The following is a 26,928-nucleotide window of genomic DNA, read 5'->3' as shown; positions in this document are numbered from 1 at the left end:
CATTTAACCAGGTAGGCTAGTTGAGAACAAGTTCTCATTTACAACTGCGACCTGGCCAAGATAAAGCAAAGCAGTGCGACACAAACAACAACACAGAGTTACACATGGAATAAACAAACATACAGTCAATAACACAATAGAAAAAAGTCTATAAACAGTGTGTGCAAATGAGGTAAGGCAATAAATAGGCCATAGTGGCAAAATAATTACAATTTAGCAAGTGATAGATGTGCAGAAGATGAATGTGCAAGTAGAGATATTGGGGTGCAAAGGAGCAAAAAAAAAAAAATAACAGTATGGGGATGAGGTAGTTGAATGGGCTATTTACAGATGGGCTATGTACAGGTGCAGTAATCTGTGAGCTACTCTGACAGCTGGTGCTTAAAGTTAGTGAGGGAGATATGAGTCTCCAGCTTCAATGATTTTTGCAATTCGTTCCAGTCATTGGCAGCTGAGAACGGGAAGGAAATGCTACCAAAGGAGGAATTGGCTTTGGGTGTGACCAGTGAAATATACCTACTGGAGTGCGTGCTACGGGTGGGTGCTGCTATGGTGACCAATGAGCTGAGATAAGGCGGGGCTTTACCTAGCAAAGACTTATAGATGACCTGGAGCCAGTGGGTTTGGCGACGAATATGAAGCGAGGGCCAGCCAACGAGAGCATACAGGTCGCAGTGGTGGGTAGTATATGGGGCTTTGTTGACAAAACGGATGGCACTGTGATAGACTGCATCCAATTTGCTGAGTAGAGTGTTGGAGGCTATTTTGTAAATGACATCGCCGAAGTCAAGGATCGGTAGGATAGTCAGTTTTACGAGGGTATGTTTGGCAGCATGAGTGAAGGATGCTTTGTTGCGAAGTAGGAAGCCGATTCTAGATTTAATTTTGGATTAGAGATGTTTTATGTGAGTCTGGAAGGAGAGTTTACAGTCTAACCAGACACCTAGGTATTCGTAGATGTCCACATATTCTAAGTCAGAACCGTCCAGAGTAGTGATGCTGGACGGACGGACGGGCAGGTGCTGGTAGCGATCGGTTGAAGAGCATGCACTTAGTTTTACTAGCATTTAAGAGCAGTTGGAGGCCACGGAAGGAGTGGTGTGTGGCATTGAAGCTCGTCTGGAGGTTAGTTAACACAGTGTCAAAAGAAGGGCCAGAAGTATACAGAATGGTATCGTCTGCTTAGAGGTGGATCAGAGAATCACCAGCAGCAAGAGTGACATCATTGATGTATACAGAGAAAAGAGTCGGCCCGAGAATTGATCCCTGTGGCCTCTCTGCCAATAACAACTAATTGTCCGTTTTCCCCTCCCGACTCAGACCACTCTCAGCAAAAGTCTTGCATAAGATATTGCTTTTAGCAAAAAATCCAATTCCATCCTATTTGCTACAGATTCTTATGCAAATATTCTAAAGTCTGCATAAAACAATATGCGCATTTTCCTACCAGAGATGTCTTTCCATCAGACAGACTTTTTGCTGGTAAAAGGCTGTGCGTGATGACGTAGTGCACATACAAAAAAAACGTTAAATTCCCCTGTACCGAATAAAAAATATAAGTTAAATGGGTTTCCATCACATTTTCAAATCTACTGATGGTTTGATCACAAAAACTGTTGCGTTATATAGAAACACTCTGGTCTTGACACATGCTCTCTAGCCAGCAGCTCACAGATACAGTGCAGTGCAGGTAGGCTACCTTCAATGTCTTATGAGATTATGGATAAAAGCAATATTATTTGTTTTTGTCAAACGGCAGTCAAACATCGATCATCATGTCACCAGAATAAGATCCTCGATATTTATTGGGAAGCAACATCAAGCTCATCACCTTTGCACTTTCACCCCCCTGTGAAGTTCATCATCATTTATTTAATATGTAGCCTAATAAACGGCATGCTTTCCCGAGTCGTAGTGGGAGGACCACACACCATGTCTTCGCGTGACTCCAAGTTTACTTCGATATGATGCCTAATAGTATGTCAATATTTGCTCATTAAGGCCGTTCCACCACCATTTCTCGCATAATACATTTTACCGACACAAAAAAGGTACCCACCGGTCGGACAAACAAATTGTCTGTCGGCATATTTATAAAACTATACCGGCATTTCCATCAGCCCGGTCGTGACTGTTTTTATACGTCAGGTAATTCATCGCATGAAATGGTTGGATGCAAACATGGTTTGTAAGGTACTTAATTGTTACCCAGAAATGATCTGATATTCATATAAAAACGGCTGCATTTGGCCTTTAATATCTCTTAATGGACAGGCCACAAACACTGTCACTTGTCTGAATAGGATAGAGGCTGGTAAGAGCAGGCCAAAATGTAATCTCTCTCTAGTTTCCCATCTGTCTCTCTCTCTCTCTCTTTCTTCCCCCTCTGTCCCCCCCCCCCCCTCTCTCTCTCTCTCTCTCGATCTCTCAATTTCAATTTCAATTCAATTCAAGGGCTTTATTGGCATGGGAAACATATGTTTACATTGCCAAAGCAAGTGAAATAGATAATAAACAAAAGTGAAATAAACAATAAATAAATCTCTTTCTCTCTCTATGTCGAGTTCCTCTCTAACACATTATGGGCTTAATACGTGTTTGATGTAGACAACTATTTTATTGTGACTTGGTCCGAGCTGGCAGATGTATCCGTTTGTCTGTGTGTGCGTGTGTGTGTGTGTATGTGTGTGCGCGCGCGCGTGCGCATGTGTGTGTGTGTGTCTACGTGAGTCTCATTGCTTTCTCTGGTGTGTGTGTGTGTCCTCTCTTTTAAGAAGTCTGCCCCCAGGAGGAAGTGTGGAGCATGTAAGATCGTAGTCCACACCGCCTGCATCGAGCAGCTCGACAAGGTAACACACACACACACACACACACACACACACACACACACACACACACACACACACACACACATTGCAATTCTCCCTTTCAACAAGTCAATCTGATAAAGCACACCTGACGCTACATCCTTACCATCTCTCACTGCCTCCACCCTCTCCTTCTCTCTCAGATTAACTTCCGCTGTAAACCAACGTTTAGAGAAGGAGGCTCTCGCTGCCTCAGAGATGTGAGTCAGCATCTGATGATGGTGTGTCTCTGATATGTGTGTGTGTGTGTGCGTTTGTGTGTGCATGTGTGCGTGTGTGTGTGTGAGAACTACTGTATATGTCAGTCTCTGACAGCTCTCTTTCTTTCCCTCTCCCTCGTCCCTGTCTACTGCAGAATATGTTGAGGCATCATTGGGTGCACCGGCGCCGCCAAGAGGGGAAATGCAGACAGTGTGGGAAGGTAAGACTCACACCTACTGTACACCTGAAGGATATGCATCCTGGATATTGTGTATATCTGGATGAATAACATGATTCATCCTGTGTGTCTGGTAGAGCTTCCAGCAGAAGTTCTTCCACAGCAAAGAGATTGTGGCCATCAGCTGCTCCTGGTGCAAACAAGCTGTGAGTAGTGTCTTGTGTGTTTCTCTGTGTGTTTGTATGTGTGTGTGTGTTTGTGTATTGGGGCTGTGTGTGTGTGTGTGTGTGTGTGTTCTTCTCTATTAGAGTGTCTGTATGAGTTAGTAGAGGTACCTACAGACCCCTAACCCCCATCTCCTCCCTCTCTCCTCTCCTCCTCTCCTGTCCTCCCCCTCAGTTCCATAACAAGGTGACGTGTTTCCAGCTACATCAGATTGAGGAGCCCTGTTCTCTGGGGGCTCACGCCGGGGTCATCGTCCCCCCCTCCTGGATCATCAAAGTCAGGAAGCCACAGGTGAGAACACAACACACACACGAACACTGACACAGATTCACACACGCAGGTAGCTCAACCACAGCTTAACCACAGCTTAACCACAGCTTAACCACAGCTTAACCACAGCTTAACCACAGCTCAACCACAGCTTAACCCTTAACACACACAGTCCAACAGGCAGCCTTCACGTCACATCACAGCCAGACAGCCAGGATTGGAGGAGACCCACATGCTTGGGCACACACTCATTTACAGACTCCTTTACCCACTCCTTTACGCATCCCTTCACACACTCCTTTACACACTCATTTACAGACTCCTTTACAGACTCATTTACAGACTCATTTACAGACTCCTTTACAGAATCCTTTACAGACTCCTTTATGCACTCCTTTACAGACTCCTTTACAGACTCCTTTATGCACTCCTTTACAGACTCCTTTACAGACTCCTTTATGCACTCCTTTACAGACTCCTTTACAGACTCCTTTATGCACTCCTTTACAGACTCCTTTACAGACTCCTTTATGCACTCCTTTATGCACTCCTTTTCAGACTCCTTTACGCACTTCCTTACGCACTCCTTTACGCACCTCTTTACACAGTCCATTACGCACTCCTTTACGCACTCCTTTTAGAGTCTGCAGTCTCTTCTCGTTACTGTTAACTTCAATTGACCTCCGCATACACCAGCAGCTAGACAGCGCTGTGTGTGTGTGTGTGTATGTGTGTGTGTGTGTGTGTGTGTGTGTGTGTGTGTGTGTGTGTGTGTGTGTGTGTGTGTGTGTGTGTGTGTGTGTGTGTGTGTGTGTGTGTGTGTGTGTGTGTGTATGTGTTGTGTTGTGTGTGCTTCAGGGTTTATCTGTGGAACATGCCATAATGCGCTTCTCTCTCTCTCCCCTCACACAGAGCTCATTCAAAAACTCTACAAGGAGGAAAAAACGCACATCGTTCAAAAGAAGGACCAGTAAGAGAGGAACTGACGTGAGTACTGTTCTCTGTCCCTCTGTGGGGTGAGTACTGTTCTCTGTCCGTCTGTGTGGTGAGTACTGTTCTCTGTCCCTCTGTGGGGTGAGTACTGTTCTCTGTCCCTCTGTGGGGTGAGTACTGTTCTCTGTCCCTCTGTGGGGTGAGTACTGTTCTCTGTCCCTCTGTGGGGTGAGTACTGTCCTCTGTCCCTCTGTGGGGTGAGTACTGTTCTCTGTCTCTCTGTGGGGTGAGTACTGTTCTCTGTCCCTCTGTGGGGTGAGTACTGTTCTCTGTCCCTCTATGGGGTGAGTACTGTTCTCTGTCCCTCTGTGGGGTGAGTACTGTTCTCTGTCCCCCTGGGGGTTGAGTACTGTTCTCTGTCCCTCTATGGGGTGAGTACTGTTCTCTGTCCCTCTATGGGGTGAGTACTGTTCTCTGTCCCTCTGTGGGGTGAGTACTGTTCTCTGTCCCTCTATGGGGTGAGTACTGTTCTCTGTCCCTCTGTGGGGTGAGTACTGTTCTCTGTCCCTCTATGGGGTGAGTACTGTTCTCTGTCCCTCTGTGGGGTGAGTACTGTTCTCTGTCCCTCTATGGGGTTAGTACTGTTCTCTGTCCCTCTATGGGGTGAGTACTGTTCTCTGTCCCTCTGTGGGGTGAGTACTGTCCTCTGTCCCTCTGTGGGGTTAGTACTGTTCTCTGTCCCTCTGTGGGGTGAGTACTGTTCTCTGTCCCTCTATGGGGTGAGTACTGTTCTCTGTCCCTCTGTGGGGTGTGTGTACAAACTTGTTTTCTTTTGCTGACAAGGGGTAGACTCTTGCTAATATCTTTTGCTCCCATTAGGAGTCAAAGTGGCGTCCGTTCATGCTGAAGCCCCTTCCCTCCCCTCTGATGAAACCTGTTCTAGTCTTTGTCAACCCCAAGAGTGGAGGCAACCAGGTAAGTTAACCTATGATTCCTGACTGATAACCCTAACTGCTGGCCCACAAACCCCTAGCTACCGTCATCCCTGACCCTAACATCCTTCTCTCTCTCCGTGTCTCAGGGTACTAAGGTGTTACAGATGTTTATGTGGATCCTGAACCCTCGCCAGGTGTTTGATCTCTCCCAGGGAGGGCTCAGAGAGGCGTGAGTACTACACCCTGTATGCTACAACCTATTTCCCACACACTACACCCTATACACTATTTCCTACACCCTAACCTCTGTACGTCATGTCTCCCAGGTTGGAGTTGTACAGGAAAGTGCCAAACTTGCGTATCCTGGCCTGTGGAGGAGACGGGACGGTGAGAGAATGAACATGTTATTACTGTTTTTATTTCAATTCAACTGCTATTACTGTCTGTCTGTCTGTCTGTCTGTCTGTCTGTCTGTCTGTCTGTCTGTCTGTCTGTCTGTCTGTCTGTCTGTCTGTCTGTCTGTCTGTCTGTCTGTCTGTCTGTCTGTCTGTCTGTCTGTCTGTCTGTCTGTCTGTCTGTCTGTCTGTCTGTCTGTCTGTCTGTCTGTCTGTCTGTCTGTCTGTCTGTCTGTCTGTCTGTCTGTCTGTCTGTCTGTCTGTCTGTCTGTCTGTCTGTCTGTCTGTCTTCTGTCTGTCTGTCTGTCTGTAATGGCTCTGTATGTTTTCAGTGCTACTGTCAGGGATATTCAGCTCTTACCCCACGAGATCCGAAACCTTTTGGTTTTCTGTTAATTTTGCTAATTAATTGGACACACCTGGTGTCCCAGATCTAAATCAGTCGCTGATTAGAGGGGAACAATGAAAAAAGCAATGGAACTGGCTTCGAGGTCCAGAGTTGAGTTTGAGGGTGCTTGATGACAGACAGTGCAAATGTGTTACTGTGTGTGAACACAGCTCCCCCTGGTGACAACACACACATACATAGTTAACATGTATGAACATGTCCCAGGACCTTATACGTTATTCATAGCATTAGTGAACTTCATTAACAGAGCCCCATCTCACTCTCTCCTCTCTCTCTCTTTCACCTTCTCTCGCCTTAGGTGGGGTGGATCCTGTCTGTTCTGGATGAATTAGGAATGACCCCCCATCCGCCTGTAGCTGTACTTCCTCTGGGGACAGGAAATGACCTCGCCAGGACTCTCAACTGGGGAGGGGTAAGCTGCCCTCTGTGTGTGGATGTGCGTGTGTGTTTGTTTGCGGCGTGTGTGCGCCCGCACAGGGGTGTCATCCACCCATTATTTTAGAAGGGGCAAGAGGAACATGAGGATGGGGGGTTGTCCGGAGAGGGGCTGGAATTTTGCACTTTTCAAACACCTGAAACACTGTTCCCTGCAACATAGAGCAATAATCATTATGCCTAATTCTATGCAACAAAAAAATACAGTATGTTTCTGCATAGGTAATCTAATCGTACGTCTTTACCTGTTCGAATGTCATTTTAATGAATTATGCACATTGATTCTTTAGGAACATTTATGCCTTAGGAGTTTAGTACTACTGTCACACTGGTGTATAGTGTCATAAGACATTTTCATATTTTCTCAAGTCTAGCAACCTTGCCAGCAGGCATGCCAGCTAAGATAGTCAGACAAGCTACTCCAACTTGATTGGTAGCCTGAACTGCCTCGGTAGTTAGTAATGAGGTTGGGAGATTGGGAACCTATCTTGCTGGCTAGCTAAAGCCTACTTCATAAAATTGCTAGGTGGCAAGTATTACAGGGAAAGAACAAAACGTTTTCATTGTATTTATTCATACGTAGCTTGATCAAATGAATTTACCAACATACCTCCTGTGAGTCCTGCCCATCACCAGCAGCTCAAATCAAATCAAACACTGTGTTTGTGACTCTACACTCTTCTCTCCTCCTCCAATGACGATACTGTCTGCACGCGCTAGAGTGTCTAGCGTCCTGCCTAGCGTATCTTTGCTCCGTGTCGCACCTTGGAAGGAACCACTTACTAGGGAGAATAGGGGGTCGGGCTACTCTTTGGCTGGTCCAGTCAGTGTGCCCCCTCTGCCAAATACCGCTGACAAATATTTTTATAAATAATTTGGATAAAACGTGGGCTTAAAAATGAAGTTAAGTAATGAATTTAACATGTAAAAAGCAGAGGGGGCACGTGCCCATGTGTCCTCTATGCATATGGGTATCTCATTATGTTTGTACTGTAAACATTGCCCTCTGTCTGACTCTGACCGTGTATAGTCATCTTACTAACTACAGCACAGTCAACATAGTGGTGTCACGACTTCTACCGAAGTCGGTTCCTCTCCTTGTTCGGGCGGTGTTCGGCGGTCGACGTCACCGGTCTTCTAGCCATCGCCGATCCATTTTTCATTTTCCATTTGTTTTGTCTTGTTTTCCCACACACCTGGTTTTCATTCCCTCATTAGGTGTTGTGTATTTAACCCTCTGCCCCCCCCCCCATGTCTTTGTGTGGTATTGTTTGTTTGTAAGTGCTTGTGCACATGTTGACTGGTGCGCGTCGGGTTTTGTACCCAAGTTGTTATTTTCTTGATGCCGTTGGTTTTGGAATTAAACTGCTCCGGCTATTACCTAGTTCTACTCTCCTGCGTCTGACTTCCCTGCCACCAGTTACACACCCCTTACAGAATACCACACCCGAATATGGAGTCAGCAGGAGCAGGTGCCCCTGGTATGGAGATCAAGGAGAGCGTCCAGGAACACACAGCGATGCTCCACCATCTCGGCGCCGCCATGGACTGCGTCGTCCAAGCTATGGACCGCTGGGAGAGACGGAGAGTTCCTCCAGCACCTCCACCAGCACAACAGGGGCCTCCACTACTCACTCCCCTGCACCTGGTTCCAGTGGGATTCACCTCACCCTCCCCGGGGAGTACGATGGGACGGCTGCCCGCTGCCAGGGTTTCCTGTTGCAGTTGGAGTTATACCTGGCAACCGTCTACCCGGCTCCTTTGGGCCGTGAGAGGGTGTCCGCCCTCGTCTCATGCCTCTCGGGGAAAGCCCTGGAGTGGGCCAACGCCGTGTGGGTGGAAGGAGATGCGGTACTGGACCACTTTGAGGAGTTCACCCGTCGTTTCCTGGCAGTCTTCGACCACCCGCCCGATGGCAGAGCAACAGGTGAACGTATTTTCCACCTGCGGCAGGGGACAAGGAGCGCACAGGAGTTCGCTTTGGACTTTCGGACCCTGGCCTCCGGAGCGGGATGGTACAACAGGGCCCTGATCGACCACTATCGCTGCAGTTTGCGTGAGGACGTCCGTCGAGAGTTGGCCTGCAGGGACACCACCCTCACCTTCGACCAGCTGGTGGACCTGTCCATTCGGCTGGATAACCTGCTGGCTACCCGTGGACATCCAGATCGGGGTCTATTGGTTCCATCCCCCAGCACCACCGCTCTGATACCCATGGAATTGGGAGGTGCTGCGCTCAGGGAGACCGGAGGAGGTTCTGTCTCGTGCACCATCTGTGGCCGCAGAGGTCACACTGCCGGTCGGTGCCGGGTTGGTTCCTCTGGGGGTCGAGGCAGCAGGCAGGGCACTCTGGTGTCACCCCAGGTGAGAAGGCACCATTCTCAGCCAGAGCCTTCTGTCGCACACATGTTTTTGTTCGTTACTTTTCCTGAGTTTTCCCCGCATTCCCAGCATAAGGCGCTCGTTGATTCAGGCGCGGCTGATAATTTTATTGACAGATCATTTGCCCATAGTTTAGGGATCCCCATCGTTCCTGTGGATATGCCCTTCCCAGTTCACGCCTTAGATAGTTGACCATTAGGGTCAGGGTTGATTAGGGAGGCCACTGCTCCTCTGGGCATGGTGACGCAGGGGGGTCACACGGAGAGAATTAGTCTCTTTCTCATTGACTCTCCTGCGTTTCCCATGGTGCTTGGCCTACCCTGGTTAGCTTGTCATGACCCCACTGTTTCATGGCACTGGAGGGCTCTCACGGGGTGTTGCGAGCGTGCTCTGGGAGGTGTTTAGGGGTTTCCGTAGGTGCTACTACGGTGGAAAGTCCAGACCAGGTCTCCCCGTGCTCATTCCCCCCGAATATGCCGATATACCACCCCATCGACGGGGGGATTGTGCGATAAATCTCCTGGTAGACGTTGCACTTCCCAGGAGTCACGTGTATCCTCTGTCACAGGCAGAGATGGTGGCTATGGAAACATATGTCTCTGAATCCCTGCGTCAGGGGTACATTCGGTCCTCCACTTCCCCCCGCCTCATCGAGTTTCTTTTTTGTGAAGAAGAAGGAGGGAGGTCTTTGCCCGTGTATTGACTATCGAGGCCTTAATCAGATAACTGTGAGGTACAGTTACCCGCTACCTCTTATCGCCACGGCGATTGAGTCAATGCACGGGGCGCGCTTCTTCACCAAACTTGACCTCAGGAGTGCTTACAACCTGGTGCGTATCCAGGAGGGAGACGAGTGGAAGACGGCGTTCAGTACGACCTCAGGGCATTATGAGTACCTTGTCATGCCGTACGGGTTGATGAATGCCCCACCAGTCTTCCAAGCCTTTGTAGACAAGATTTTCTGGGACCTGCACGGGCAGGGTGTAGTGGTGTATATCCTGTTGGGGTGTAGGGGGCAGTATTTTCTCGGCCGGATGAAAAACGTACCCAAATTAAACTGGTTACTACTCTGGCCCAGAAAGTAGAATATGCATATTATTAGTAGATGTGGATAGAAAACACTCTGAAGTTTCTAAAACTGTTTGAATGGTGTCTGTGAGTATAACAGAACTCATATGGCAGGCAAAAACCTGAGAAAAATCCAACCAGGAAGTGGAAAGTCTGAGAATTGTAGTTCTTCTTTTGATTCTCTATTGAAACTACAGTTTCTGTGGGGTCACGTTGCACTTCCTAAGGCTTCCATTGGCTGTCAACAGCCTTCAGAAAGTTCTTTCAGCATTCTCCTGTCACTGGGCAGATAATAGGAGCTCAGTCACTGAATGGACTGCCTGGAGACAAAGGTATTGGATATGCGCGATCCCGCGAGTGCGCCGTTCCTTCTTTTTCTTCTTGAATGAATATGCTATTGTCCGGTTGGAATATTATCACAATTTTACGTTAAAAATACCATAAAGATTGATTTTAAACAGCGTTTGACATGCTTCTAAGTACGGTAATGGAATATTTAGACTTTTTGTCTCTGGTATCGCACTTGCGCATTATGCCTTTGGATAAGTGATCTGTACGCACGAACAAAACGGATGTATTTGGACATAAATATGGATTATTTCGAACAAAAACAACATTTCTTGTGGAAGTAGCAGTCCTGGGAGTGCATTCTGACGAAGATCAGCAAAGGTAAGAGCATATTTATAATACTAATTCTGAGTTTAGGTGACCCCGAACTTGGCGGGTGTCTGTATAGCTTGCTGTGATGGGGAGCTATGTACTCAGAATATTGAAAAATGTGCTTTCTCCGTAAAGCTATTTTAAAATCTGACACAGCGGTTGCATCCAGGAGTAGTATATCTATAATTCTTTAAATAATTGTTATGTATTTTGTCAACGTTTATGATGAGTTTTTTTGTAAATTGATGTGCACATTCACCGGATGTTTTGGTGGGAATACATTTTCTGAACATTACGCAGCAATGTAAAATGCTGTTTTTGGATATAAATATGAACTTTATCGAACAAAACATACATGTATTGTGTAACATAATGTCCTAGGAGTGTCATCTGATGAAGATCGTCAAAGGTTAGTGCTTCATTTAGCTGTGTTCTGGGTTTTATTGACACATGTCCTTGCTTGGAAAATGGCTGTGTGATTATTTTTGTCTATGTACTCTCCTAACATAATCTAATGTTTTGCTTTTGAAATCAGACAATGTGGTTACATCAAGGAGAAGTGTATCTTTAAAATGGTGTAAAATAGTTGTATGTTTGAGAAAGTTGAATTATGACATTTTGTTGTTTTGAATTTGCCGCCCTGATATTTCACTGGCTGTGTCCCGCAGGTGGGACGCTAGCGTCCCACGTAGCCCATAGAAGATATTGATGACATTCTGATATACTCCACTACACGCACCGAGCATGTGTCCCTGGTGCACAGGGTGCTTGGTCAACTGTTAGAGCATGACCTATACGCCAAGGCTGAGAAATGTCTGTTCTTCCAACAGTCCGTCTCCTTCCCAGGGTACCGCATTTCCACCTCAGGGGTGGAGATGGAGAGTGACCGCATCTCAGCCGTGCGTAATTTCTGACTCCCACCACGGTGAAGGAGGTGCAGCGGTTTCTAGGGATTGCTCCTAATCTCAGCTTGTTACCTGTATAAAAGACACCTGTCCACAGAAGCAATCAATCAATCAGATTACAAACTCTCCACCATGGCCAAGACCAAAGAGCTCTCCAAGGATGTCAGGGACAAGATTGTAGACCTACACAAGGATGGAATGGGCTACAAGACCATCGCCAAGCAGCTTGGTGAGAAGGTGATAACAGTTGGTGTGATTATTCACAAATGGAAGAAACACAAAAGAACTGTCAATCTCCCTCGGCCTGGGGCTTCATGCAAGATCTCACCTTGTGGAGTTGCAATGATCATGAGAATGGTGAGGAATCAGCCCAGAACTACATGGGAGGATCTTGTCAATGATCTCAAGGCAGCTGGGACCATAGTCACCAAGAAAGCAATTGGTAACACACTACGCCGTGAAGGACTGAAATCCTACAGCGCCTGCAAGGTCCCCCTGCTCAAGAAAGCACATATACATGCCCATCTGAAGTTTGCCAATGAACATCTGAATGATTCAGAGGACAACTGGGTGAAAGTGTTATGGTCAGATGAGACCAAAATGGAGCTCTTTGGCATCAACTCAACTCGCCGTGTTTGGAGGAGGAGGAATGCTGCCTATGACCCCAAGAACACCATCCCCACCGTCAAACATGGAGGTGGAAACATTATCCTTTGGGGGTGTCTTTCTGCTAAGGGGACAGGACAACTTCACCGCATCAAAGGGACGATGGACAGGGCCATGTACCGTCAAATCTTGGGTGAGAACCTCCTTCCCTCAGCCAGGGCATTGAAAATGGGTATTCCAGCATGATAATGACCCAAAACACACGGCCAAGGCAACAACAGAGTGGCTCAAGAAGAAGCACATTAAGGGCCTGGAGTGGCCTAGCCAGTCTCCAGACCTTAATCCCATAGAAAATCTGTGGACGGAGCTGAAGGTTCGAGTTGCCAAACGTCAGCCTCGAAACCTTAATGACTTGGAGAAGATCTGCAAAGAGGAGTGGGACAAAATCCCTCCTGAGATGTGTGCAAACCTGGTGGCCAACTACAAGAAACATCTGACCTCTGTGATTGCCAACAAGGGTTTTGCCACCAAGTACTAAGTCATGTTTTGCAGAAGGGTCAAATACTTATTTCCCTCATTAAAATGCAAATCATTTCCCAACATTTTTGACATGCGTTTTTCTGGATTTTTTTGTTGTTATTCTGTCTCTCACTGTTCAAATAAACCTACCATTAAAATTATAGACTGATCATTTTTTTTGTCAGTGAGCAAACGTACAAAATCAGCAGGGGATCAACTACTTTTTTCCCTCACTGTACGTTCCGTCTGCTGTCCGTGACCGGCTGATCTATTGGGCCCACACCCTCCTCTGGTAATCCAGGCATCGGTCAGACGGTGCGCTTTCTGAGTGGGAAGTACTGGTGGCCCACTTTGGCTAAGGACGTGAGGGTTTATGTTTCCTCCTGCTCGGTGTGCGCCCAGTGTAAGGCTCCTAGGCACCTGCCCAGAGGTAAGCTACACCCCTTACCCGTTCCACAGCGGCCATGGTCACACCTGTCGATCGATTTCTTGACCAATCTCCCCCTATCACAGGGAAACACCACAATCCTGGTTGTTGTGGATCATTTCTCTAAGTCCTGCCGTCTCCTCCCACTGCCCGGTCTCCCTTCGGCCCTACAGACTGCGGAAGCCTTGTTTACACACGTCTTCCGGCACTACGGGGTGCCTGAGGACATAGTCTGATCGGGGTCCCCAGTTCACTTTGAGTGTCTGGAGGGCATACATGGAACGTCTGGGGGTCTTTTCACCCCGAGAGTAACGGGAGTAACGGGCAGGTGGAGAGAGTAAACCAGGATGGGGATATGTTTCTGAGGTCTTATTGCCAGGACCGGCCGGGGGAGTGGGCAGCGTTCGTGCCCTGGGCAGCACCAGAAAGCCGGTGCAGACCGTCACCGCAGTGAGGCCCTGGTGTTCGCACCGGGGGACCGGGTCTGGCTCTCGACCCGAAACCTGCCCCTCTGCCTGCCCTGCCGGAAGCTGGGTCCGCTATTTGTGGGGCCATTTAAAGTCCCGAGGAGACTGAACGAGGTGAGTTACAGGTTACAGCTTCCCCCCGATTACCGTATTAACCCCTCGTTCCATGTGTCTCTCTTCAGGCCGGTGGTGGCTGGCCCGCTCCAGGAGTCTGAGGTGCGGGAGGTTCCTCCGCCCGCTCTGGACATCGAGGCATCGGGCGTGGGGCCTTCAGTACCTCGTGGACTGGGAGGGGTATGGTCCGGAGGAGAGATGCTGGGTGCTGAGGTCCGGAGGATGTGTTGGACCCTTCAATGCTGCGGGAGTTTCACCATCTCCGTCCAGATTGCCCTGCGCCACGCCCTCCGGGTCGTCCCCGAGGCCGGTGTCAGGGGGGGGGGGGGGGGGGGGTACTGTCACGACTTCTACCGAAGTCGGTTCCTCTCCTTGTTCGGGCGGTGTTCAGCGGTCGACGTCACCGGTCTTCTAGCCATCGCCGATCCATTTTTCATTTTCCATTTGTTTTGTCTTGTTTTCCCACACACCAGGTTTTCATTCCCTCATTACATGTTGTATATTTAACCCTCTGTTCCCGCCATGTCTTTGTGTGGTGTTGTTTGTTTGTAAGTGCTTGTGCACATGTAGACTGGAGCGCGTCGGGTTTTGTACCAAATTGTTATTTTCTTGATGCCGTTGGTTTTGGAATTAAACTGCTCCGGCTATTACCTAGTTCTGCTCTCCTGCGTCTGACTTCCCTGCCACCAGTTACGCACCCCTTACAAGTGGACTCTGTCTTACTGAAATAACTCATGTTGTATTGCAGCAGTAATTAGTAGGGTTTATTGCAGGTATTGTCCTGTTCTCTTTGAGTCTGTGGCCCTTTTAGACTGTCCTTTTTGTCGCTACCGCTCTGTCTGTCCTGTTTTATCAGCATACAGCCTGTCCCCTCCGTTCTCCTGCACCTGCCACAGCACCACTGTGTGTGTTTTTGTGTGTGTGTGTGTGTGTGTGTGTGTGTGTGTGTGTGTGTGTGTGTGTGTGTGTGTGTGTGTGTGTGTGTGTGTGTGTGTGTGTGTGTGTGTGTGTGTGTGTGTGTGTGTCCTGTTGGTGAGAGTGCTGCAGTCATCAGCACGTTCGCTGACACGAAAGCTAAGAGTGTGTGTGCATGTGACGTGAAACCGCTTTTGGCACTCTCTCTCTCTCTCTCTCTCTCTCTCTCTCTCTCCGTGTGTGTGTGTGTGTGTGTGTGTGTGTGTGTGTGTGTGTGCGTGCGTGCGTGCGTGCGTGCGTGCGTGTTTGTGTATGTCTGTATCCTGTTGGTGAGAGTGCTACTTTCTCTGACACAAATTGCCTGAGTCAGTGCAAAGATGTTTGTGCGTGTGTGTGTGTGTGGCTGTGTGGGTGTGGGTGTGTGTGTATGTGTGTGTGTGTGTGCACTAAGGCTAATTAGCAGTAGCTCTAATGAGCGTTGCCTAAATATAAGCGAGTTCTCTCTGAACCACACATAGGGGAGTGCGTGGGGGGGAGACAGAGAGAGAGAGAGAGAGAGAGAGAGAGGAAACACTTCCAGGCTCTTGGGGAGGAGAGGAGGGATATGTATATCAAGGATTATTAGCAGTGATTAGAATTCATTACAGACAACAACATCAAATCTGCATGGAAATAACATTCAGCTGCTTAGAGGAGATGAGAAGAGAAAAGAGACGAGGCAGAGAGAGTATGAGGGAGAGAGAGTATGAGGGAGAGAGAGTATGAGGGAGAGATTGTTTGTCTGCCTCTCTTCAGAAGAAATAAGATGCATCGTGGACGTCTAAAGTCTAGAGCTGCTGCTTTCGAGGAGCGGGACACTAATCCAGACTTACAAGTTATCCCGCTAGGACTTCCGGTTACTCAGGTCCTCTAAAAGTTCTAGAGCTGCACCGTTGAGAGCATCTTGACTGGCTGCGTCACTGCCTGGTACGGCAACTGCAAGGCATCCGACCGCAAGGCGCTACAGAGGGTGGTGAGTACGGCCCAGTGCACCATGTGGCCGAACTCACTTGAGCCTGGACCTGTATACCAGGCGGTGTCAGAGGAAGGCCCAAACAATTGTCAAAGACTCCAGCCACCCCAAGCCATAGACTGTTCTCTCTGCTACCTCATGGCAAGTGGTACCGGTGTACCAAGTCTGGAACCAACAGGACCCTGAACAGCTTCTACCCCAAGCCATAAGACTGCTGAACAAGACTGCTAAATAGCTAATCAAATGGATACCCGGACTACCTGCATTGGCCTTTTTTTAAACTAACTCTCTTGCACTGGACTCTACACACACACACACACACACACACACACACAGGACTCTTGCACACACACACTGGACTCTACCCACACACTCACACATACTTACACACACATATCCACTGTATATGCCCACACACACATAACATGCGCACACATGCACACTGACACCACACACACACGCGCACGCATGCGCACACACACACACACACACACACACACACACACACACACACACACACACACACACACACACACACACACACACACACTTTCACACTCACCACGTACGCTGCTGCTACTGCTTCACATACGCTGCTTTCACAGCTCAGAGTATTATCTAACCTGTCGCCTAGTCACTTCACCCTTACCTGTATGTACATACTGTAGCTACCCCAGTGACTTCGTAGCCCTGCACATTGACTCAGTACTGGTACTCCCTGTATTTAGTGTGTTATTTTTACTCTTGATTGGTATTCGTTTTTCACTGAGTATTTATTCCTTGTGTCACTATTTCTACTTATTTTTTTTAAATCTTTATCTTAAACTCTGCATTGTTGGAAAAGGACCTGTTAGTCAGCATTCCACTGTTAGTCTACACCTGTTGTCTACGAAGCATGTGACAAATAAAGTTTGATTTGATTTGAACATTTGCTTATTACAGTAGTAACAAGAGAACAATCCACTGCAGCACATTTGTTAGGGTTTTATTGTGTGTTAATGTACATGGCTATTGAATACTGTATGTGATGCCTCAGCTGTGTTGGGACTATACTGGTTATTACTGTGACAGAGAGACAGGCATAATAGGTACTTATTTCCATAAAAGCCCTTCATTAGTCTGTCACTGTGTGTGTGTTTGTGTGTGTGTGTGCGTGTGTGTGTGTGTATGTGTGCGTGTGTGTGTGTGTGTACGTGTGTGTGTACATGTACGTGTGTGTGTGTACGTGTGTGTGTACATGTACGTGTGTGTACATGCACGTGTGTGTGTGTACGTCTGTGCATGTGTGTGTCCACCCGTCTGACTGTGTAGGCGGTAAACAGTCTGACCTCGGTGTCCTGGATAAGTCACTCTCATTCTCTTTCTAACACTTGAAATGCTATTATTGTCGTGTTCCCATTCCACTTGTCTCAGGCTTCAGTTTAAAGGAATTGAAATTAGCTCTGAAGCAACATGTCTCTCTCGCTCTCTGTAGGGTTATAACCTGTCTCTCTATGTGGGGTTAGAACCTCTCTCTTTCTCTATGTAGGGCTATAACCTGTCTCTCTCTTTGTGTAAGATTATTACCTGTTTCTCTCTGTGTAAGGTTATAACTTGTCTCTCTTTGTATGTAGTTATATAGTTATAACCTGTCTCTCTCTGTGTAGGGTTATAACCTGTCTCTCTGTGTAGGATTATTACCTGTCTCGCTCTGTGTAGGGTTACAACATGTCACTCTCTGTGTAGGGTTACAACATGTCTCTCTCTGTGTAGGGTTATAACCTGTCACTCTTTGTGTAAGGTTACAACCTGTCACTCTCTGTGTAGGGTTACAACCTGTCTCTTTGTGTGTAGGATTATTACCTGTCTCTCTCTGTGTAGGGTTATAACCTGTCGCTCTCTGTGTAGGGTTACATGTCTCTCTCTGTGTAGGGTTATAACCTGTCTCTCTCTGTGTAGGGTTATAACCTGTCTCTCTCTGTGTAGGGTTATAACCTGTCGCTCTCTGTGTTGGGTTATAACCTGTCTCTCTCTGTTGGGTTATAACCTGTCTCTCTCCGTGTAGGGTTATAACCTGTCTCTCTCTGTGTAGGGTTATAATCTGTGTTGCTCTGTGTAGAGGTATAACCTGTCACTCTCCGTGTAGGGTTATAATCTGTGTTGCTCTGTGTTGGATTATAACCTGTCTCTCTCTGTGTAGGGTTATAACCTGTCTCTCTCTGTGTAGGGTTATAATCTGTGTTGCTCTGTGTAGAGGTATAACCTGTCACTCTCCGTGTAGGGTTATAATCTTTGTTGCTCTGTGTTGGATTATAACCTGTCTCTCTCTGTGTAGGGTTATAACCTGTCTCTCTCTGTGTAGGGTTATAATCTGTCTCTCTCTGTGTAGGGTTATAACCTGTCTCTCTCTGTGTAGGGTTATACAGACGAGCCGGTGTCCAAGGTACTGTGTCAGGTGGAGGATGGCTCTGTGGTGCAGCTAGACAGATGGAACCTTCAGGTGGAGAGAAGCCCCGCCCAGCCGGAGGAGGGCACACAGAAGGTCTGTTTGGGGTCAGAGGTTAGGGGTCAGGGGTAGGGGTGAATGGTCAAGGGAGGGGTCAGTGGTATGGCTGTCTCGTGGTCTGAGTGATATGGACGGTGAGGGAAAGCATAGTTCAACCTTATTTAAACTGATTTTGTACCTCTTTTGTGTGCTCCCCTCTTTTTCACTCTACATCTCTCTGTATGTCTCCAGCTCCCACTGAATGTGTTCAACAACTACTTCAGCCTGGGCTTCGATGCCAACGTCACACTGGAGTTCCATGAATCCAGAGGTGAGCAGTACTGTCTCTCAGGACTAGAAGCATTGTTCCTTTAGCTGTCTGACTACAGTAGGACACCGACTCTAACTGTTGTACCTCCTCCCTGCAGAAGCCAACCCTGAGAAATTCAACAGCCGCTTCCGCAACAAGATGTTCTATGCAGGGGTGAGTACCTGACAGACTTAACACCACATTACTGAATGTGGCGAGGAGGGAAAGGGATGAGGAGAGGGATGTGGAGGGATTTGGAGGGAGGGTAGAGAAGAGGAATGAATAGAGCGAGAGAGCGAGGTGTAGAGAGAGGGGAGAAAGGCGTATATAGAATGTAATGAGTTGTCTCTGCTTCCTGTCAGGCTGCATTCTCTGACTTCCTCCAGAGGAGCTCCAGGGATTTGTCTAAACACGTCAGAGTGGTGGTGAGTGTCTCACACACACACACACACAACACGCACGCACCCGCACACACACCCCCCCCCCCCGTCGCCACCAGGCGCAGGGGGGGGCCACACACACACACACACACACACACACACACACACACACACACACACACACACACACACACACACACACACACACACACACACACACACACACAACACAGTGTCACAGGCTGACAGTTTGGGTTAGAGGGTCCTGACAGCCTGATAATAAACCTGCGACTGGACAGGTCCCTGGCTCAGGAACTGGAATCTCTCTACATTCATTATCTGGACTCAGTGAAACCTCTATTTCTCTGTACCAGTGTGACGGGACGGATCTCACTCCTAAGATCCAGGAGCAGAAGTTCCAGTGCATCGTCTTCTTAAACATCCCCAGGTAGCTATTCAATACACCCAGGTGACCTTGTGTCTATCTGACGCTGTTGGTAGATCTGTTGTCTGTCCATAACCTACCCCATAGTTTTATGCATGCACCATACTGTGTTTTTTTTGGGGTGATGGAGTGTTTGAGGATTATGTATGTTTTAAAAAGTGTGTGTGTGTGTGTGTGTGTAGGTACTGTGCAGGCACCATGCCGTGGGGGAACACAGGAGACCACCGGGACTTTGAGCCTCAGCGCCATGACGACGGCTGTATTGAAGTCATCGGCTTCACCATGTCCTCCCTTGTGAGTGTGTGTGTGTTTGTGCACGTGTGTGGGTGTGTGTGTGAGAGAGTGTTTGTTTTAGAGTGCGCGCGCGTGTGTGTTTTTCTGTGTGTGTGTGTGTGTGTGTGTGTGTGTGTGTGTGTGTGTGTGTGTGTGTGTGTGTGTGTGTGTGTGTGTGTGTGTGTGTGTGTGTGTGTGAGTGCACGTGTGTGTGAGAGACTATTCAAAATTGTGTATTTCTTCTTCCTGTCCCCTAGGCGGCACTGCAGGTAGGAGGTCATGGTGAGAGGCTGCACCAGTGTAGAGAGGTGACTCTGACCACCTTTAAGACCATCGCTGTACAGGTGAGATATCACACAGGCCAACACTAATTGGATACAACACAGGCCCATACTACAGATATATAACACAGGCCCACACTAGTGATACAACCGATGATGTAGATAAACCCTGGATTGCTAATACTATTTATTGGCTTTGAAGCCACCGGTCGGCCATATTGGCACTCCCCAGATGGAGCAGTCCTCCATAGGAATCAATGGAATTCATGGAATTAGAATATTAACCTCTATGGGCTAGGTGGGACGCAGGCGTCCCACCCGTGGTGCACTCCATCAACAGCAGGTGCATTTCAAGAGCGGCAAATTTGAATCCAAATAAATGTCAAAATTCAAATTTTTCAAACATACAACTATTTTACACCCTTTGAAAGATAAACACCTCCTTAATCTAACCACGTTTTACGATTTCAAAAAGGTTTTACGGCGAAAGCATAAATTTAGAGTATGTTAGGACAGTACATTTACAAGAGTTGTGTGTAATGTTTTGTCAATTCAAAGACAGGGTCACCAAAACCATAAAACCAGCTAAAATGATGCACTAACCTTTTACAATCTCCATCAGATGACACTCCTAGGACATTATGTTAGACAATGCATGCATTTTTAGGCATTGAGGCGTTCAGTTACTGTTCGAATGAACGTTAGAATGGGTAAAACGAGTGACCGAATCGACTTTGAGCGTGGTATGATCGTCGGTGCCAGGCACGCCGGATCCAGTATCCAGAATCAGCCGCCCTCCTGGGTTTTTCACGCACGATGGTGTCTACGGTTTACCGAGAATGGTGCGACAAACAAAAAACATCCAGTCAGCAGCAGCCCTGATGGGGAAAACAGCTAGTTGATGAGAGAGGTCAAAGGAGAATGGCAAGAATCGTGCACGCTAGTAGGAGGGCCACAAACAGACAAGTGTATAACACAGGCCCATGCTACAGAGATACAACACAGACCCATGCTGCAGAGATACAACACAGGCCCATGCTGCAGAGATACAACACAGGCCCATGCTGCAGAGATACAACACAGGCCCATGCTGCAGAGATACAACACAGACCCATGCTGCAGAGATACAACACAGGCCCATGCTGCAGAGATACAACACAGGCCCATGCTACAGAGATACAGCACAGGCCCATGCTACAGAGATACAACACAGGCCCATGCTGCAGAGATACAACACAGGCCCATGCTACAGAGATACAACACCGGCCCATGCTACAGAGATACAACACAGGCCCATGCTGCAGAGATACAACACAGGCCCATGCTACAGAGATACAACACCGGCCCATGCTACAGAGATACAACACAGGCCCATGCTGCAGAGATACAACACAGGCCCATGCTGCAGAGATACAACACAGGCTCATGCTGCAGAGATACAACACAGGCCCATGCTGCAGAGATACAACACAGGCCCATGCTACAGAGATACAACACAGGCCCATGCTGCAGAGATACAACACAGGCCCATGCTGCAGAGATACAACCGCCAGTCAGAATGTATTTGATATGCAGTGTGTGTGTCTGTGTGTCTGGGCGCGCATGTGTGTAGGTGGATGGAGAGCCGTGTCGCTTGGCCCCCTCAACCCTCCGGATCTCCCTACGCAACCAGGCCAACATGGTACAGAAGAGCAAGAGACGCACCTCAGTACCCCTGCTCAATGAGTGAGTGTCACACACACACACACACACACACACACACACACACACACACACACACACACACACACACACACACACACACACACACACACACACACACACACACACACACACACACACACACACACACTAAGGATATAGTCCAATATAGCACTAGGGATCAAGACCTCACTGCCCTCACTCAACGAGTGAATCACACACACACTCTCTTAAGAGAATGGCTAGAGGACTGGCAGGTAGCCTAGCGGTTGAGACCAGTAAGCGAGCGGTGGGTGGTTCGCATCCCCAAGCTGACACACACATCCTTCTTCCTGTGGAACTAGGCCAGGGTAAAGTCAGAGTCCTGCCCTAGTGAGCGAGTCACATAGCTCCCCAGGGCTACAGACACTATGAATGGGTCTAAGTGTACGTTTACACCGATTACGAAAGCCAGTGGTAGTTTTTGATGATGCCGTGGCTGCATTCTGTTGGGAAGAAGCATACACCAAGGAGAAACAGGGTCAAACTAGGCACTGCCTCAGTGTAACATCTGTCAAGGTGTAAACTCACTGCTGCTGTACGCACACACGCCCACAGCTCATTTTCTTGGTCTTTTTCAGGGCTTTGTCTCATTATATTTCCCTTCACACTGTTAGTTTCTCCTCTAACCGGCTGTTCCGCTTACGACCACCTGTTAGCAGGTCGTCCCAACAGCACTAATGCCTGTGTGTGTATCTAGCTGCCGTTGTGTGTGTGTGTGTGTGTGTGTGTGTGTGTGTGTGTGTGTGTGTGTGTGTGTGTGTGTGTGTGGTGTGTGTGTGTGTGTGTGTGTGTGTGTGTGTGTGTGTGTGTGTGTGTGTGTGTTGCTCTTCACTCACTGTGGTTCTACTCAGCTACAGTAACACAACTACAGCTGTGCCTAGTTGTTGCCTTAGTGTTCTGCAATACTACTCAAGTCTGTCATGGGCTTCATCCATGTCTTCATCATCTGCTGTTCTTTTTCGTCTTTTCTTTCTTCACCTCACTTCTCACCTTCGTGTGTACTCCTCTGTCCCTCTCTCTTTCCTTGATATTTACCCGACTCCCCTCTGGGCCTGTGTGTGTCGTCCCCCCTCCCCCGCACTCGCCCTACCCTGTTGTGTGTGCGTGCACGACTGCAGTATTCAGAAAGTGTGTGCAGCAGACCTGCGCCGTCTTTCTGCTCCCCCCGACTCCTTCTCTGTGTAAGTACTTTAACCCTGCGCGCCGGCGTGTTTGAGAGAGTGTCTGAGAGAGAGAGAGAGAGAGAGAGAAAGACGGAGAGAAACCGAGTGAGAAAAAGAGAGTTAAGTTATTTGTTTGTGTTTGCGCTCGTGTGCCGAGTACCCGTGTACAGTAAGTGGGTCTGACGTCTAAAGTATATGGTTGCCGCTGCATGCCGAACCCTTTCTAACCTGTCGGTGTGCTGTCTCCTCGTGTCTGTCTCTGTGGGAGTCCACCCTGTCCTGCTCTGTGCTCTGTACTGTTCTGTCTACAGTACATGTAGCACAGTGTAATCTATCCTGGCGTTGCTAGATCGCAATCAATGAGAAAAAACGAAAAATACACACATCCTATTTGCTTCCGGGTACTGAACAGATTGGAATGGAGTAAAGAAGTGCGTCATGATGATTGAGATGTTTCAGCGTGCGCGTGTGTGTGTTCCTCCAGCCCCCATGCCGTCCCCGAGCGCCTGCGCCTCAGGGTCAACCGGATCAGTCTGCAGGACCACGACAGACTGCAGTTCGACAAGGAACGGCTCCGAGACATCTGTGAGTGTGTGTCTGCGTGTCCTTGTTGAAGCGTCCGTCAAATCAAGTCAAATGGTATTGGTCACGTGCACGTGCAGTAATCTCTAACAAGTAATACCTAACGGTGTCGCAACAATACACACAATGCACACAAATCTAAATAAAGAAATGGAATTAAGAATATATAAAGATATGGACGAGCAATGTCAGAGCGGCATAGTCTAAGATACAGTAGATAGTATAGAATACAGTATATACATATAAGATGAGTAATACAAAATATGTAAACATTATTAAAGTGACCAGTGTGCCTTTATTAAAGTGGCCAGTGATTTCAAGTCTCTGTATAGGCAGCAGCCTCTAGTCCCCATGTGTGTGTCCTGCAGCCAGGAAAGATGTTAACAAAGTGTGTGTCTGTCTGTGTGTGCGCGCGTGTGTGTGTGTTGCAGCGATCGCCGTGGGGATTGTGGTGGTGAGAGGGGACTGTGACCTGGAGACCTGCAGACTCTACATAGACAGGCTACAGGAGGTGAGAACACACGCAGACACGTGACACACTTGCACACACACCACACACACACACACACACACTCGCACCAATAGGATTTGGCTTTGACGATTGTTGTATTTTCTGAAACACTGCTGGGCTCTCCTGTTTCTAACAGGATCTTCATCAGACGCCATCTGCTGGCCACCGAGTGCATTACCAGGTTCCTGTCTGTCTACCTTTCCATCTACTATGTCTGACTATGTTATCAGTGAGTCGTTATTGAACCCTTCCCTCCCCTTTCTGTAGGATGAGTGTCGAGGTCTACCGCGACCTGGCTCCGCCCACAGGCTGTCGCCCAACTGGAGCTTCCTGGACTGTGAGTGACATCAGTCAGTGACGTCACTCGCCTAGGGGTCAAAACGGGGTCAAAACATGAATCCGCGTTTCTGTAAATGTGCCAGAGCTTTAGCCTACTTGTATATACACATATCTCCGTCCGTTATTCCTTATGTAAAGTGGGACTCTGAAGTCTCTGCGTAAGGTTTGTTCAGCACGGTATGACTGTGTGACTGTAAGACATCGACTGTGTGACCGTAAACGGTTCTCTCCTTTCACATCGTCTCTCTAAACAAAGTCTCCTTTCCCCAGCTACGTCTGCAGACCGTTTCTACCGTATAGACAAGGCCCAGGAGCACCTGCACTATGTGACAGAAATCTGCCAGGAAGAGGTGTTTATCCTGGACCACGATGGACTAGCGGGGGGACCGGCCACAGGCATGCCTGACCTGGTGGTGGAGCCCAACTCTGGGTGAGAGACAGAGAAAGAGGGAGCGAGAGAGACACCACACACACATACTCACATACACAGATGTGTAAACGCGTGCATACACACACACACACAGCTCTAACGTTATTTCATGTTGAGAGTCGCAGTCCTTTCATCTATTTGTCTCTCTGGTACAGGAGCCCTCTGACGTCTGAGGAACAAGGTGGGATATTTTACGTCTTTTGAGAGAGGAACATTTCTAAACCCATTCCTGTTTTAACGCACACGTAACCCTATAACATTGTCTAACTGATAGTGATGCGTGTGTGTGTGTGTGTGTGTGTGTGTGTGGTGTGTGTGTGTGTGTGTGTGTGTGTGTGTGTGTGTGTGTGTGTGTGTGTGTGTGTGTGTGTGTGTGTGTGTGTGTGTGTGTGTGTTCTTTAGCACTGCTGACGGCTGCCTCCTCTGGGGACCTGAATACGGTTAGATACCTCGACCTTCTCCCTAGCAAACATCTGGCTGTCTTATTAGAAAGAGCTCAAAAGCCATTCCTGACGTAATATGCGTTACTGAAGTCGATACATATGTTTCTCTCATAACTGTGTTCTTCCTGTCTCTCTTTCAGTTGTCGGGCAGCTTCTTTCGCGGGACCAGCCTCCTGGTGAGGGATTCTACTGGTTGTAGTGCACTACACCTGGCCTCTCAGCACGGACACACTGAAGTGGTCCGCTTCATACTGGAACACGGTGAGTGTGTGCTTGTGTGTGTGTGCGTGTGTGTTGCTTCTTATTGCATCTGTCAAAAGAGATTTTTTGCAAACCTCTGATGTTTGCTAAAATGTTTGCTCTGTTTATTTTCTTTTAGGGTCAAAGGTGCTCCTGGATTTAACCAACAGAGAAACGTAAGTCACCCACTGTCTTATGGCTTTGTTGTCTATCTGACGGTCTAACGTTGAAGAATGTCTTGTTTCTGTGCCTAAAGTAACTTTGCTATACCTCAAACGGATCAGGCAGCCTGTAGCTTGCGTGAAGTGTGTGCTCATGTGTGTGCTCGTGTGTGTGTGTGTGCTCGTGTGCTCGTGTGTGTGTGTGTGTGTGTGTGTGTGTGTGTGTGTGTGTGTGTGTGTGTGTGTGTGTGTGTGTGTGTGTGTGTGTGTGTGTGTGTGTGTGTGTGTGTGTGTGTGTGTGTGTGTGTGTGTGTTTTCAGAGGAGATACTGCCTTGCACAAAGCAGCCTCTCGGAAGCATCACGCTGTGTGTCATCTTCTCATGGACTCCGGAGCTTCCCTCATCAAGACCAATTTCAAGGTTAAAACCTCACACACACACACACACATACTGCACACACACACAGTACACACACAGTACACACACAGTACACACACAGTACACACACAGTCACACACACACACACACACACACACACACACACACACACACACACACACACACACACACACAGTACACAGACACGACACGCACAGTACACACACACACACACACACACACACTTGTACCGTACCGCACGAACACACACAGACACACACACACTTGCACACACAAAGGTCGCACATGAGAGAGTTTGTTTAACGGAGTGTAAGTAGCCACACACGTGTGTGTCTGTGTGTGTTCACAGGGTAAGACCCCAGTGGAACAAGCTCGTGATGCGGGGGACCAAGAGCTGGCCTCCTACCTGACCAGCAAACAGCTCCCTACCACTGTCTCCCACGAAGATCTAGAGACTGCTGTATGAGAGAGAGAGAGAAGAGAAGAGAGCGAGAGAGAGAGAGAGAGAGAGAGGAGAGAGAGAGAGAGAGAGAGAGAGAGAGAGAGAGAGAGAGAGAGAGAGAGAAGACTTCACACGGAGAGAGGGGACAGAGAGAAGAGGATGAGAGATGGAGGAGAGAGGTAAGCCCCCTTCACCTCCATAGATTGACTGAGGGATGGACAGACGGATGGACAGACAGGAGCAGCCTGACGCGCTTTAGACTCCATCATCAGCATTACTCTGCTCTATCCTGCACAGGAAAATGTTTCATCAAAATCATTATTTATTATTTCTTTTATTTATTTATTGATTGATTGTAAACGTATGGGAGTGTTGGGGGTATGGAGTTGCCTGTTGTTC

The 26,928-nt window shown here is 48.1% G+C and overlaps 1 protein-coding gene across 3 annotated transcripts in view; it reads left to right on the top strand.

Annotated features, from left to right (window-relative positions):
- The window catches only part of LOC106609217 (diacylglycerol kinase iota), a 50,250-nt gene extending 23,655 nt beyond the window's left edge, over positions 1-26,595 (top strand). Inside the window, exons 4-33 of one of the 3 annotated variants that reach the window (XM_045721962.2) lie at positions 2,778-2,849; positions 3,011-3,067; positions 3,223-3,288; positions 3,384-3,452; positions 3,646-3,762; positions 4,654-4,728; positions 5,554-5,649; positions 5,756-5,838; positions 5,936-5,996; positions 6,712-6,825; positions 18,319-18,444; positions 18,640-18,718; positions 18,816-18,871; positions 19,060-19,122; positions 19,452-19,525; positions 19,705-19,816; positions 20,053-20,139; positions 21,689-21,801; positions 22,938-23,000; positions 23,467-23,567; positions 23,996-24,075; positions 24,212-24,256; positions 24,343-24,412; positions 24,685-24,844; positions 25,000-25,025; positions 25,247-25,284; positions 25,428-25,548; positions 25,667-25,703; positions 26,009-26,108; positions 26,437-26,595. In XM_045721962.2, coding sequence (XP_045577918.1) covers positions 2,778-2,849; positions 3,011-3,067; positions 3,223-3,288; positions 3,384-3,452; positions 3,646-3,762; positions 4,654-4,728; positions 5,554-5,649; positions 5,756-5,838; positions 5,936-5,996; positions 6,712-6,825; positions 18,319-18,444; positions 18,640-18,718; positions 18,816-18,871; positions 19,060-19,122; positions 19,452-19,525; positions 19,705-19,816; positions 20,053-20,139; positions 21,689-21,801; positions 22,938-23,000; positions 23,467-23,567; positions 23,996-24,075; positions 24,212-24,256; positions 24,343-24,412; positions 24,685-24,844; positions 25,000-25,025; positions 25,247-25,284; positions 25,428-25,548; positions 25,667-25,703; positions 26,009-26,108; positions 26,437-26,553 — 2,478 coding nt within the window. In that variant the 3' untranslated portion in view covers positions 26,554-26,595. Of the gene's footprint in view, positions 1-2,774; positions 2,850-3,010; positions 3,068-3,222; positions 3,289-3,383; positions 3,453-3,645; positions 3,763-4,653; positions 4,729-5,553; positions 5,650-5,755; positions 5,839-5,935; positions 5,997-6,711; positions 6,826-18,318; positions 18,445-18,639; positions 18,719-18,815; positions 18,872-19,059; positions 19,123-19,451; positions 19,526-19,704; positions 19,817-20,052; positions 20,140-21,688; positions 21,802-22,937; positions 23,001-23,466; positions 23,568-23,995; positions 24,076-24,211; positions 24,257-24,342; positions 24,413-24,684; positions 24,845-24,999; positions 25,026-25,246; positions 25,285-25,427; positions 25,549-25,666; positions 25,704-26,008; positions 26,109-26,436 lie in introns of all 3 variants that reach the window. The other 2 variants (XM_045721961.2, XM_045721965.2) reach the window with 2 other exon arrangements.
- Positions 26,596-26,928: the final 333 nt, after the last annotated feature.

The sequence above is a fragment of the Salmo salar genome, chromosome 07 (genome assembly GCF_965601325.2).
Source record: "Salmo salar chromosome 07, fSalSal1, whole genome shotgun sequence".
Lineage (NCBI taxonomy): Eukaryota > Metazoa > Chordata > Actinopteri > Salmoniformes > Salmonidae > Salmo > Salmo salar.
This window is presented reverse-complemented; position numbering and strand designations above follow the sequence as displayed.